Below are 15,026 nucleotides of genomic sequence, written 5' to 3'. Positions count from 1 at the left end.
GCTGCATTGATGATGTTACCCAGCATGGTAACAAAACATCTGCGGAACAACAAACCAGCTCGGCAAGCCAACCAACCTCACATTCTACAAGTATATTAAGCACAAAAGACTAACTAGGGAGTGAATAGGGCCCCTTAAAGATCAACAAGGCTATCTATGTGTGGAACAACCAGAGATGTGACATACCAAATGAATATATTGCATCAGTAATTACTGTGGAGAAAGATATGGAAGCTAGGGGAATAAATAGTGATGTCTTGAAAAGAGTTCATATTACAGAAGAGGCGGCGCTGGAGGTTTTAAAACACATAAAGGTCTATAAATCCCCAGGACCTAATAAAGTGTATCCTAGAACATTGCGGAAAGCTAAAGAAATTGCGAGGCTCCTAGCAGAGATACTTGTTTCATTCTAATATCAAATAATGTTGATCTTGCTTTGCGTACCTTCTGTGAAGTTGTAGCCTGTATGCCTCGTCCTGTCTAAGCACCCTATGCTCTGTATGTCCTTGTTTGTTGTGATCTGCCTGTACTGCTTTCAAAACAAAGCTTTGATCTGCCTGCACTGCTTTCAAACAAAACACTATACTTAGGTACATGTGAGTACAATAATTCAAATCAAATCGACACCGACGGGTGAGGTGGTGGAAGACAGGAGGGTAGCTAATATTGTGCCATTATTTAAGAAAGGCTGCAAGGAAAAGCCAGGGAACTACAAACAGGTGAGTCTGACGTCAGTGGTGGGTAGATTGCTGGACAGGATTCTGAGAGACAGGGTCTACAAGAATTTGGAAAGGCGATGTCAGATTAAGGACAGTCAGCATAGCTTTGTGCATGGGAAATTGTGTCTTACATACTTGATTGAAATTTTTGAAGACTTTGTCTACATGGACTTTAGCAAGGCCTTTGACAAGGTTCCACATAATAGCCTGCTCAATAAGGTTAGATAACATGGGATCCAGGGAGAGCTAGCCAACTGGATACAAAATTGGTTTGATGGAAGGAGACAGAGGGTGCTGGTAGAGGGTTGTTCAGACTGAAAGCCTGTGACCAGCAATGTGCCACAAGGTTCGGTGCTGGGTTCACTGTTGTTTGTCATTTATATAAACAATTTGGATGAGAACATAAAAGGCAAGTTTACAGATGACACCAACATTGGTGGTGTATTGGACAAGTGATGAAGGTTATCTAAGAGTACAACGGGGTCTTGATCAACTAGGCCAGTGGGCTGAGGAACGGCAGATGGAGTTTAATTTAGATAAATGCAAGGTCTTGCATTTTGGTAAGACAAACCAGGGCTTGACTTATACAGTTTTTGGTAGGGCCCTGGGGAATGTTGTTGAACAGAGAGATCTGGGGTGGTGGTATACAGTTCCTTGAAAGTGGCATCACAGGTAGTTGAAGAAGGCATTTGGCATGCTTGCCTTCATCGGTCTGAGCATGGAGTGCAGAAGTTAGGACATCATGTTACACCTCTACAAGACATTGGTAAGGCCACATTTGGAGTACTGAGTACAATTCTGGCTGCCCTGCTATAGGAAGAATGTTATTAAACTGGAAATGGTGCAAAAAAGATTTACAAGGATGTGGCTGAGACTGAAGGGTTTGAGTTATTAGGAGAGACTGGATAGCCTGGTACTTTTTCCCTTGGAGCATCAGAGGCTGAGGGGTGACCTTATAAAATCATGAGTGGGCACAGATAAGGTATACAGCCAAGGTCTTTTCCCCATGGTAGTGGAGTCCAAAACTAGTGGATGTAAGTTTAAGCGGAGAGGGGAAAGATTTAACAGAGATCTGATGGGCAGCTTTTTCACATAAATGGTTGTGCATATATTGAACAAGCTGCTAGAAGTGGTAGAAGCAAGTACAGTTATAATATGTAAAAGACATTTGGACAGGTACATGGATAGGAGAGGTTTAGAGAGATATGGGCCAAACGCAGGCACATGGGATTAGTTCAGGTTAGGAAACCTGGTCAGCATGGACGAGTTGGGCCAAAAAGTCTGTCTCTGTGTTGCATGGCTCTTTGACTCTCAGGTTCATCAGAGGTCAGTATTCAGACTGTTTTTTAATTACATATATGACTTTGAATTTTGGACTACACAATTAAATTTCAAAATTGCTGATTGTACCAAATTAGCAGATGTAAAAAACAGTGAAGGTGATACTAAGTGATTGCAGCTGGATATGGATAGTTAGCAGGGTAAACAAGTGCCAGATTAAATGTAACAGTGCAAGATTTCACTATATTGGTGGAAAAGCATTATAGACTAAACATTGCCCCTGAACACTCTTTAGATCTCAGAGACCTAGGCTTCCATGTTGCATTGAGATTTGAAGGTGACAGGATATATTGAGAGCAATTAGCAAATGATATGGGAGCTTCAGAGATAAGAAAACTGTACATGAGCAGTTATAGAAGATGTTCTGAACCTTTATAAAATTCTGGTTGGAGCACAACTGGAGGATTACCATCAAGTTCTGATCATCCTACTTAAGGCATGATGTTGGGGGTCTTTGAAGTGAAGTATGGCAATCCAGTCAAAAAGACGTGGTCAGAGGCTATTCAGCCTATCAGTTCTGTAACTCTGGACAGCAATATAATCTTAAATTTTATTTCCCTCACTGCAACAAATATTGTGGCTGTTGGAAGTATAAAAAATAGACACAGACTGCAGCAAACCTCACGCAATCAGTGGCTGAGAAACAGCATAACGGATGAATGAATGAATGAATGATTTTATTGTCATGTGAATTTTACAGTAAGAATACCGTAGAATAGTGAAAAGCTTTCATTTCTCGCCATGATTCGGTGCCTTTTTGAATAATTTATGAATAAGGGAAGAGAAGGATATAGCTTAAGCCAGCTCATCACAACCAACAAAGCCTGTGCCACCATCCCTCCTCCACCGCTTTGTCACCGTCTGCACTGGACCCAACCAACGACGAAGTTGCCGATCCTCAGGCACCATCTTTTGCCTCTGGGCCTACCTCACCGTCGTCGCCTCCACCGATATAGCAGCTGCGATTCTGATGCCAGGCCCTGGACTCACTCGAGATGTGTGCTGGGCCCTATCCTCTGCGCTGTACTTGATTGAATGGGGTTGATGAGCCTAAATCAGATAAGTTTTACTTTACTATTAATTGTCTACCCCCAGGCCTAAGGGGCTACCCTAGGGCCTTCCGGCTGAATGGGCAGCCGTTGATGTCACGTGACATCTTTATGCACGGCGGGAATCTCGCGCGAGCCTGAGTTCTGCGCGTGCGCAGAGTCACCGACATGGCGCCGCCGTTGAAGAGAGTGGTAGAGGCTCTGAGTGAGCTCATACAGCCCGGGGGTGAGGGATAGGCACAGGCACAGGCACAGGCACAGGCCGCGGGTGAGGGTGAGGGGAGAGCAACAGAGAAAGGATGTGTCCCGATGTTGGGGAGGCAAGATATGAGGGGCTGGAGGACATGACAAGTTGGGTGAGACCAAGGGTAGAAGAACAGGCACCCCGGGGTAGGCCAGGGAAGGAGAAAGACGTCCAGGGGTGTGGGATGGAGTAGTGGGTTGGGGACAAGTTTAAAAACGCTTGGTTAGTGGCGAAGAGTGGTATGTGGATAGGACTGTGAGTAATGAGTGAGGGAGGAGGAATTTATCAAGAATATGAAGGAAGATAAAACATTGGAATGAAAGTTTGGAATGATAAAAGCCAGCTCTTCATCAGTGTGGAACAGAAACCTCCTGGTTAGGGAGAGCTGGTCTGGAACAAACAATAATCAGGTAGTTTTTTCCTGATGAACTTTGTTTTTATTGGTTTCAGAAGCACGGACGGCACAGATCAGTCAAGAGAATGTGCTACTGCGGACACTGTGTCACAATCTGTCGGTCCTCGACCAGAAGCTGCAGCAGGATTCTAACTCGGCAACTTTACAGCAGCTGAGGGAACAGGTGATATCTCAGTTAACATGGTCAGTGAGGTCAGATGATGCAGTCTGGAACTTTGTTACTGAGGTTCTAGTGCAGCTCTTGTGTTTAAAGCAGACAATGATTGAATTGTTAGCGCAGTTCGTACCCCCAAAACCAAATCCAAAGTCTCCAGAATGTGCCCCTGCATTACCTCCAGATACTCTGAGCATCTCACAACAGAAAACAGTCCAGACTGCGCTGCAGTTCGTCATCATTCTTGGGATCTGTCCATACCTTCTACCAGGAGTGGGAACTCCTCTTAGATGCAGATCAGATTTTGCAGCAACTGTTGAGAAATTGGTTTGTTACTTGGCACCTCCCAGAGGAATGTGGAGGCTTCACATTGTCACTATGGCACTCCTTGACATCGCTCACCACCCTTCCTTAGAGAGCCTGATCCTCACCAGGCATCTTGGAGATTTGTTAGCCAGTCTCTGCCAGTTGGCATATTCACCAAAGAAATATCATTCGAACCTGACGTCAGAGGAGTCTTCACGTCAAGAGGATAGAGAGAAACAGAAGGTACAGTAACCGACTCTAATATTTATCAGCAACCTGGAGCTATCACTTCAAGCAAAGAAACAATAAACCACATGATATATGTGCAGTAGACAATTTGACACCTCAAATCTGCTCCACCATTCAAAACAATAATGGCATGTCTAATCATCTACCTTAGTTCTATTTTCTGGCCTGCTCCTCATTGAATCGTATAGTACAGAAGAGGCCCATTGAGTCTGTACCATCAAAAATACACAACTACAGTAAACCTACTTTCTTGCACTAGGCCCATCACCTTAAATGTTATGATATTTTAAGTGCTCATTCAAGTATTTTTTAAAGGTTGTGAAGTTACCTGTCTGAACTACCCTCCCATTCCAGACTCCTCATCCTATGAGTGAAACTCTTTTCTCTAAATCCCATCTAAACCTCCTGCCTTTCACTTTGAAAGTGTGCCCCCTTGTTCTTGACCCTGTGACTAAGGGGAACAGCTGCTTTCTGTTCACCCTGTGAATGCCCCTCATAGTCTTATTCACCTCTAGCAGATGCCCCCTCAACCTTCTCTGCTCCCAAGAAAACAACCCAAGCTTAGCCAGCCTCTCCTTGTGGCTGAAATGCTCCATCTCGGATTCACAATAATTTCAATTAAGAAATTTTTCCTCATCTCAATCTTAACTAATTAGTCCCTAATCCTAAAATTGTGCCTCGGTATTCTAGATTCTCGAACCAATATAATCAACCTCTCAGTATTTCTCATGTCTAGCCCTTACAAAATTTTGGTTTTTAATGGGATAATGTCATGTTCTTCTAAACTCCAGAACGTATTGGCCTAATTTATTCAGCCCTTTACCCCTCATCCCCTGAATTAATTTAATGAAGCTTTACTGTGCAGTCTCTAGTTATGTATATTCTCCCTTAAATGTTGCACATAGGATTTCAGGTATGGCCTCACCAGTGCAATAGACAATCCCAGCCTTTTCCTCATGACTGATGTCAGTCTAACTGGCCTGTCGTTCCCTGTTTTCCCCCTCCATCCTTGCTTGAACAGCAATGTTATGTTTGCTAACCTCCAGTCTGATAGGATCATGCCAAAATATAGAGAGTTTTGGATAATCATAAGTATCCACTATTTCTGCAGCTATCTCATTTAGAATCCTAGGATGTAAACTGAGTTTGACACACCTCATCAACTTAATGGTAAAACTGCAATACTCAAGTCCTCAAAGTTGTTTTGTGTAATATGTATGTCATTGACAGGGCCTTACGGATGCTGAGCAGCACAGCTGCCAACAGGGTTTACAGAAACTGCTGGATCGAGTGTATCAACCAATTGTTGTCAAGGAGTTGCTGATCTTGCAGGGAGGAACAAAACAGGTAATTGTCCCTGACATTATTGGCGATGGTAGGAAGGATAGTGGTTTTACACGAGACCGGAGTCAGGGGAATGAAAACCAAAAGAACTGCAGATGCTGTAAATCAGAAACAAAAACAGAAGTTGCAGGTCTGGCAACATCTGTGAAGAAAAATCAGAGTTAACGTTTCATGTCTGGTGACCCTTCCTCAGAACTGATGGTAGATAGGAAAATGGTGATTTATATGCAGAATATAGGATGGGGGGGGAAGGGGATCAGGAGTAAACAGTAGGTGGGGATAGAGCCCAAAGAGAGAGAAGAATAGTTGAACAGACAAAGTAGCAGATAACGATCTGCCTGGGAGGGTGAATAGCTGTTAGTAGGGACTGGTATTGGCCAACAATAGGTATTGTGTAATGGCAGGCTATGTGATAACAAGGCCTGGTGTGTGTGGTTAATGGCTAGGGCAGGGGAGCGTTTAGGCCCTAAAATTACTGAATTCAGTATTGAATCAGGAGGGCTGCAGGGTCCAGGCGGAAAGTGAGGTGTTGTTCTTCCAGCTTGCACTGAGCTTTGCTGGACTACTGCAGCAAGCCTGAGGTAGAGATATTGATTGATTGATTGATTGATTGATTTATTGTCACGTGTACTGAAATATAGTGAACAGGCAGATCACAGTATGCAAAGGACTTAGACGCATCCAGCTTACATTATTTGAGGCTAGAGTCCGTTCAACAGTCTGGTAATGGCCGGGAAGAAGCTGTTCCTGAACCTGCTCGTGCGTGTTCAGACTTCTGTATCTTCTACCTGATGGAAGAGGTTGTAGGAGATCATTACCGGGGTGCAGTGGGTCTTTGATAATGTTGGCCACCTTTCCACAGCAGCTAGCCGTGTAAATAGAGTCCATGGATGGAAGGTTGGTTTCTGTGATGGTCAGGTCTGTAGTTTCAGTAGTTCAGTAGTTTCTTATGGTCCTGGGCAGAGCAGTTGCCATACCAGGCTGTTATGCACCTGGACAGTATGCTTTCAATGATGCATCTGCAGAAGTTGGTAAAGGACCTTATGGACATACCAAATTTCCTAAGCCGCCTGAGGAAAAAGAGGTGTTGTTGTGCCTTCTTGACTGTCACGTTTACATGGGAAGACCAGGACAGGTCGTCGGTTATCGTCACTCCGAGGAACTTGACGCTTGGAACTTGGCCAGAGAACAGGATGACGTGTTAAAGTGGAAGGCAGCTGGAAGCTCAGGGTCTTTTTTGCAGGCAGAATATAGCTGTTCTGCGAAGCGGTCACCCAGTCTACACTTCGCTGCCCCAATGAACAGGAGACTACATTGTGAGCAGCGAATGCAGTAGGCTAGAGTGAGAAGTGCTGGTTTGCCTGGAAGGTATGTTTGGGCCGTTGAATACTGAAGAGGGAGGAGGTAAATGGGCAGGAGTTACACCTTAAGTGGTTGCAGGAGAAGGTGCCGCGGTGTTGAGGGGGCGGCAGTGAAGGAAGAGTGGACCAGTGTTTCCCTGCGGTAGGCAAACAAGGGAGGGGAGGGAAATATATGTCTGGTGGTGGCATCTTGCTGGAGATGGCGGAAATGGCAACTGATGATGTTTTGGATGTGGATACTGGTAGGATGGTAGGTAAGGACGAGGGGAGCCCAATCGCTGTTGTAGAAGGGAAGAGAGGGGGTGAGGGCAGAAGTGCGGGAGATGGGTCAGACCCAGTTGAGGGCCCTATCAACAACCGTACTGGGGAATCCTCAGTTGAGGAAAAAGATGGATGTTTCAGAGGCTCCGTTGTCAAAGGTGGCCCATTGGAACATATACAATGGAGGTGGAGGAGCTGGGCAAATGGAATGGAGTCTTTACAGGAAGCAGGGTGCGAGGGTGTATAGTCCAAAAAGCTGTGGGAGTCGGTAGGTTTGTAGTGGCCAGTCTATCCCCAGAAATGGAAACAGATGTCGAGAAGGGAAGGAAGGAGTCGGAGATAGACCATAGAGGCGACTATACTAGGTAAGACGATGAAGGTGGTCCTGCATATGCAATAAGAGGAGCTAGATGCCAGCAGAAAAGCAGAGCATTAGAAAGTGAGAGTGGGATGGAAATTGGAAATGAAATTGATGAACTTTTCCAATTCCAGATGAGAGAGGGAAGCAGCACCAATGATATCATTGATATATCGGAGAAAGAGTTGTGCGTGGGGGCCGGAATAGGACTTGAACAAGGAATGTTCCATGTATCCCATGAAGAGACAGACATAACTGGAGCCCATGTGGGTACCTATGGCCACCCCTGTGACCTGAAGAAAATGAAACAACTTAAAAGAGAAGTTGAGGGTGAGGGTAAAGACGAGCTCAGCCAAGCGGAGAAGGGTCGTGATGAGTCGCGACAGTTCAGGCCTTTAGATGCAGAGCAGAACTCATAGAATTCCAACAGTGTGACAACAGGCCCTTTGGCCTAACAAGTCCACACTGACCTTCAGAACATCCCACCCAGACCCATCCCTCTAGAACCCACCTAATCTACACATCCCTGGACAGTATGGGCAATTTAGCATAGCCAGTCCACCTAGCCTGCACATCTTTGGACTGTGGGAGGAAACCAGAGCACCCGGAGGAAATCCACACAGACGCAGGGAGACATGCAAACTCCACAGTCACTTGAGGGTAGAATCAAAGCTGGGTCCCTGGCGCTGTGAGACAGCAGTGCTAACTACTGAGCTACGGTGCCTCCTCTACACTGGCCCCATCAAACCCCCCCAGGACAGGGACAGCACAGGGTTCAACACAAGGTAAAATCTTCTCTACTCTTAGGTTGAAAGCAAAGCTTCCTTAACTCTTAAACTGGAACTAAAGCTTCCTCTACACCATCCCAATCAAATACTCCCAGGACAAATACAGCAGTTCTGAGTCAGTCTCCAGGTATTATAACAAAACAGAAAATAGATGCAGGAGTAGGCCATTTGGCCCTTCGAATCTGCACCACCAGTCAATATGATCATGGCTGATCATGCAACCTCAACATCCCACTCCTGCTTTTTCTCCATACTCCTTGACCCCTTTAGCCGCAAGGGCCACGTCCAGCTCCCTTTTGAATATATCCGATGAACTGGTCCCAACAGCTTCCTGTGTGAGAGAATTCCATAGGTTCACAACTCAGGAGTGAAGAAATTCTTCCTCATCTTGGTCCTGGATAGCTTAACCCTTATCTTAGACTGTGACCCCTAGTTCTGAACTTCCCCAACATCGGGAACATTCTTTCCGCATCTAACCTATCCAGTTCCGTCAGGATTTTATATGTTTCTACGAGATCCTCCTTCATTCTTCCAAATTCCAGCCAATACAAGCCCAGTCGATCCAGTCTTTCCTCATGTCGGTCCTGCCATCCCAGATACCAATCTGGTGAATCTTTGCTGGACTCCCTCAATAGCAAGAATGTCCTTCCTCAGACTAGGAGACCAAAACTGCACACAATACTCAAGGTGTGGCCTTACCAAGGTCCTGCATCACTGCAGCAAGACATCCTTACTCCAATGCTCAAATCCTCTTGCTATAAAGGCCAGTATGCCATTAGCTTTCCCCACTGCCTGCTGCACCTGAATGCCAACCTTCAGCGACTGTTCCATCATGACACCCAGGTCTAATCAACATCTAATTGCGCCTCACCTTTTCCTAAACTACCACCATTCAGATAATAATCTGCCTTCCTGTTTTTGTGATCAAAGTGGATAACCTCACATTTATCCACATTATATTGCATTTGCCAAGTATTTGCCCACTCAGTCAGCCTGACCAAGTCACCCTGCAGCCTCTTAGCATCCTCCTCACAGCACACACTGCCACCCAGCTTAGTGTCATCTGCAAATATGGAAATATTACCTTCAATTCCTTCAACCAAATGGTTAATGTATTACTGTGTACAGCCGGGGTCCCAGCATTGAACCCTGCACCAACCGACTCATCACTGTCTACCACTCTGTAAAGGACCCGTTTATTCCTGTCCTCTGCTTCCTGCCTGTCCACCAGTTCTCTAACCATATCAATACATTACCTCTGAAAACGTGAGCTTTAAATTTCCTAACTAATCTCTTGTGTGGAACCTTGTCAAAAGCCTTTTGAAAGTGGAGATACACATCATCTACTGATTCACCCTTATCCACTCTACTGGTCATATCCTCAAAAAACTCCAGAGGATGTGTTATGCATGATTTCCCTTTAGTGAATCCCTGCTGACTCAGACCGCATCTGACACCCCCATCCAAATGCTCAGTTATTACATCCTTAGTAACTGACACCAGCATTACAAGCAGAGAGCCTTGATACTATCGTGGTGGGGGATGAATGTGTAAAGGGATTGCAAGTCCATGGTAGAGAGTAGGCGGCTAGAGCCGAAACTGGCATAAAGTGTCAGAGGATTTATGGATGTAATGGGCAGGGACTGGACCAGGGGAAAAAAGGCTGAGTCAAGGTAGGAAGAGATGTGCTCTCGGGGTGAGGAGCAGGCAGAAACAATGGGTAAGACAATGAAGGGGGTCCTACATCAGCAGTATGAAGAACTAGATGCTACATTGAAAAGCAGAGCATCAAAAATAATTATCTCTAGACTATTACATGAGCCATATGCAAATTGGCACAAGGTAGAATGCAAAGATGCCTCAAAATCTGATTTAGGGAAAATGGGTTTGATTCATAGGGCACTGGGTACAGGGGAAATTGGGGGCTGCACCATTGGGCTGGATGGCTGAGGCTGCTTTTCTAGTGAGTTATACTACTAGCAAAATAGTGAGAAGGTCATCTCAGGGAAGATTGAGTAAATTCAAGAGAAGTACAAAGAAAATAGATCAAGGTAACAATAAAAGGTAATGAGAATCAGAGTATGGCAGGAAGGGATTGTAAATAAAACTTCAGCATGTGCAACCAGAGTTTACAGTAAGTGTTAAAAAATTGAAAGGGGCCATGTATTTGAATATCTGCAACACTAACGACAAAGCAGACAATTGTCAATTTAAATAGAGATTATATTTGTGACCTGATACCCATTACAAAGACATGGCTACAAAGCAACCAAAGCTGTGTTCTGAATATCCAACGATATGTGACATTTATGAAGGACAGGGAGCAGGGAAATGGCAGAGGGGTACCTCTCTTAATTAAAGAGAGCATTAGCAGTGAGAATTCATAATGTCAGCTGAGTGCAACAAGAAAAAAGCAGGGCAAAGCTTTGGTGGGACTTGTTTAAAGGCAACAAAAAAGCAGTGATAATGTAAATCATAGTATAAATCAGGAAATCAAAGGTGCACATAAGGCAAATACAGTAGTCATGGGAGATTGCAGTCTACAGACAGGTTAGTACTAATCATAGAATCCTACAGTGTGGAAGCAGGCCATTCAGCCAACTGAGTCCACACCAACCCTCCGAAGAGCATTCCACCCAGACTCGACTCGATCCCCCATCCCCCATCGGCAATCTAGCATGGCCAGTTCACCTAACCCGCACATCTGTGGAATGTGGGAGAAAACCGGAGCACCCGGAGGAAGCCCACACAGACACAGGGAGAATGTGCAAACTCCACACACAGTCACCTGAGGGTGGAATCGAACTTGGGTCCCTGATGCTATGAGGCAGCAGTGCTAACCACTGAGCCACCATGCCACCCCTAAGTTGTGGGCAACATACTCTTGGGCCACTTGGCACCTGACCACATTACAACTGTGATCCAAACTTGGACAAAATAGCTCAACTCCTGTGGCAAAGTGAGAGTGACTGCCCTTGACATTATAAAACATAGAAAGTAGTAGCGGCAATACGTTATTCAGTCCTTCGAGCCTGCTCTGCCATTCAGTATGATCGTGGCTGATCATCCAACTCAGTAACCTGTTTCTACTTTCTCCCCAAACCTTTTGATCCCTTTAGCCCTAAGGACTATATCTGATACCTTGAAAATATTCAGTGTTTTGGCCTCAACCACGTTCTTTTGCAGAGACTTCCGCAGGCTCACCGCTCTCTGGGTGAAGTAATTTCTCCGCTGTCCTAAATGGCCTACAATCCCTGATTCTGTACTCCTCAGTCATTGGGAACATCCTTTTTGAGTTTAGTCCTGTTAGAATTTTATGGCTTTTTGAGATTCTGACTCAAATCATCTTGCTGTGAATGCCAACGTACCATTTGTGCCTTCACTGCCTGATGCATGCTTACTTTCAGTGACTTGTGTACGAGGATACTCGGCTCTCGTCACATCTACCCCATTCCCACTCCTTCGCTATTCAGACTGTCTGAAGTACTGTCTTCAAAAAAGAAAGTCCCAAGTTCCTTTCAGGAACACCAGTGCATCTTGGCCCTAGTGTAAACAATAAACTGCAACATATTAATATTACTGAATATCCTTGTGTAAATAATGGGACTTAAAGTAGATAAATACCCTGGACCTGATTGCAGAATGTTGGAAGCTGTGACTGTACAACTAGTCGTTAAGTTGGTCATTATCTTTCAAAAGTTTATTGAGTATGGAATGGTTCTTGAAAATAGAATGGTGGCAAACATAACCTCATTATTTAAGAAAGGAGAGAGAAAGTAAACATACACTTACAGACCTAATAGTTGTAAGGAAAATGCACACTTGCAAAATAACATGAGTCAACATATGTGTTATAAATATGTATTATGTTTTTTATCATGTTTAACAATCCTGCTATGTTTTTTGAGGATTAAGTGAACAGAATAGATAACGGGAAACTGGAAAAGGTGGTCCACTTAGATTTTTTTTGAAAGCTTTCGATGATGTTAGCACAGGTTTGAAGCGGTTAGCAGACAAAATTGGAACACAAGTGGTTCAGACAATAAAAGCAAAATACTACAGATGCTGAAAATCAGCCGAGTTTCTGCAGCATTTTCTATTTTGATGAGGTGGAATGTTCTGCTTTGGATTGAGAACTGTTTAATGCACAGCAGACAGTGGGAATAAATGGAAAATTTTCAGGTTGGCTTGCTGTGATTTGTGGGGTACTGCAATATCAGAGCTTGGGCCCCAGCTGTTGAATGAGTTGGATGTGGGGATTAAATGTAGTATTTCCAAGTTTGCAGATGACATAAAACTAGGTAGAAGTGTAAGTTGTGAGGAGGGTGCAATATTTGAAGAGGATCTGAAGCAGTGAGTGACATTTTTCCAGATGGAATACAATGTGGAGAAATGTGAACTTATCCACTTTGGTAAGAAAAACATCATGACAGAGTATTTCTTAAATGGTGAGAGGCGGGGAAGTATTGAACTTTAAAGGGACTTGGGTGTCCATGTTCATGAGACACTAAGTTAGTTTGCGGTTTAGCAAGCAATTAAAAAAGCAAATGTGCGTTGACCTTTTAAACAAGAGGATTTGGATATAGAAGTAAAGATGTCTTACTGCGATTGTAGAGAGCCTTGGTGTGCTGGCGTGTTGTGTGTATAGTTTTGGTCTCCTCAGTTAAGAAAAGATATACTTGTCATTGAAGGAGTGTAACAAACATTCACCAAACTGATTCCTGGGCTGGAGTGATTGTCCTGTGACAAAAGATTAAACAAACTGGGACTGTATTCTCTGGAGCTTAGAAGAATGAGATGCTATGTCATTCAAACATACAAAACCCTTAAAGGGTTCAACAAGGTAGATTCAGAAAGGATGTTTCCCTGGCTGTGGTGAGGTGTGCTGTCAACACCATCCTCTCCCAGTTATGGGGCAGGCCATTTAGAACTAAGATGACAAGGATTATTTTTCACTCAAAGGGTTCGGAATCCTGAATTATTTGTTCCAAAGAGCCATTGAGGCTTAGTCACTGAGTATAATCAAATCTGAGATCACTAGATTTCTACAGATTAAAAACAGCAAAGGAGATGGAATAGTACAGAAAGATGGTGTTGAAATAGCAGATCAGCCATGATTTTGTTGAATGGCGGACTAGATTCAAATAGCTGAATGATGTGTTACTGCTGCTATTTCTTATGTTCTTATACACAATATTGGGAATTATAATTTTGGCTTACTACAGGGGTGATGAGGCAATCAATCCTGGACTGGTTATTATGCTGGCTGCAGAGCTTTGGATGAATTGATGGAGCATGAGGGACTGCAAGAGAACTTTAGAGTAATTGCGTTTGAATTAGAAACGTAGAAACTAGGAGCAGAAATAGGTCATTTGGCCCTTCAAGCCTGGGTTGCTATTCAATATGATCATAACTAATCCTTTATCCCAATGTCATTTTCTACTTTCTCCACCTACCCCTTGATGCCTTTAAAATCTAAAAATTTACCCATCTCTTTTGTGAATATATTCAGTGACTTGGCCTGTACAGCCTTCTGTGATGGAGAATTCCATAGGTTCATTACACTTTGAATCAAGAAATTTTTCCTCATCTCAGTCCTAAATGTTCTGTCCTGAATCCTGATATTGTGTTCCCTGGTTACAGCCTCCCTAACCAGGGAAAATATTCTTCCAGTATCTAGTCTGTCCAGCCCTGTTAGAATTTTATGCATTTCAATTGGGTCCCCCCATCCTTCTAAACTCTAGTGAATACAGGCCTAATATCTCCTGACAGGACAGTTCTGTCATCCTCAGTTTCAGCTAAGTAAACATACTGTGTATTCTTTCTTTGGCAAGTATATCCATCCTTAGGTAGGGAGACCAAATCTATATGCAGCACTATATAGCTGCAGTTGGTTGGCTGGATTGCTGATTTGCAATACAGAGTGATGCCAACAACATGAGTTCAGTGCCTGCACCAGTTGAGGTTATTATGAAGGTCCCGTTCTTTCAGCCTTGTACCTCTCTTGGTGACCCTCAGGTTAAAGTCACCACTAGTTGTCTCTCTGTAATGAGAGAACATCCATATAAGTCCTCAAGAACAATGGTAACTTTATATAGAGGCAGTTAGAAATCCCTACTTCTGAACAAATCCTCTTGCAATGAAGGTCAGAATACCATTTGCCTTCCTAATTGCTTGCTACATCTGCCTGTTTACTTGCGTTGACTGGTGTACAAGGACAGCCAGATCCCTTTGTAACATCCACAGTTCCCAATATATCACTATTTAAGTAACACTCTTCCTTTCTGTTTTCGTTTAACAGCAAAGTGTATGACTTCACATTTAGAGATAGTAGGAACTGCAGATGCTGGAGAATCCAAGACAACAAGGTGCAGGGCTGGATGAACACAGCAGGCCAAGCAGCTCCTATGATGCTGCTTGGCCTGCTGTGTTCATCC

At 44.0% G+C, this 15,026-nt stretch overlaps 1 protein-coding gene across 1 annotated transcript in view; it reads left to right on the top strand.

Annotated features, from left to right (window-relative positions):
• The first annotated feature begins 3,264 nt into the window (after positions 1 to 3,264).
• The window catches only part of tango6 (transport and golgi organization 6 homolog (Drosophila)), a 140,058-nt gene continuing 128,296 nt past the window's right edge, over positions 3,265 to 15,026 (top strand). The window contains exons 1-3 of the mRNA XM_048605931.1: positions 3,265 to 3,335; positions 3,804 to 4,471; positions 5,708 to 5,824. Coding sequence (XP_048461888.1) covers positions 3,278 to 3,335; positions 3,804 to 4,471; positions 5,708 to 5,824 — 843 coding nt within the window. The 5' untranslated portion in view covers positions 3,265 to 3,277. The remainder of the gene's footprint in view (positions 3,336 to 3,803; positions 4,472 to 5,707; positions 5,825 to 15,026) is intronic.

Source organism: Rhincodon typus, chromosome 15 (genome assembly GCF_021869965.1).
Source record: "Rhincodon typus isolate 14 chromosome 15, sRhiTyp1.1, whole genome shotgun sequence".
NCBI classification, from domain to species: Eukaryota; Metazoa; Chordata; class Chondrichthyes; order Orectolobiformes; family Rhincodontidae; genus Rhincodon; species Rhincodon typus.
This window is presented reverse-complemented; position numbering and strand designations above follow the sequence as displayed.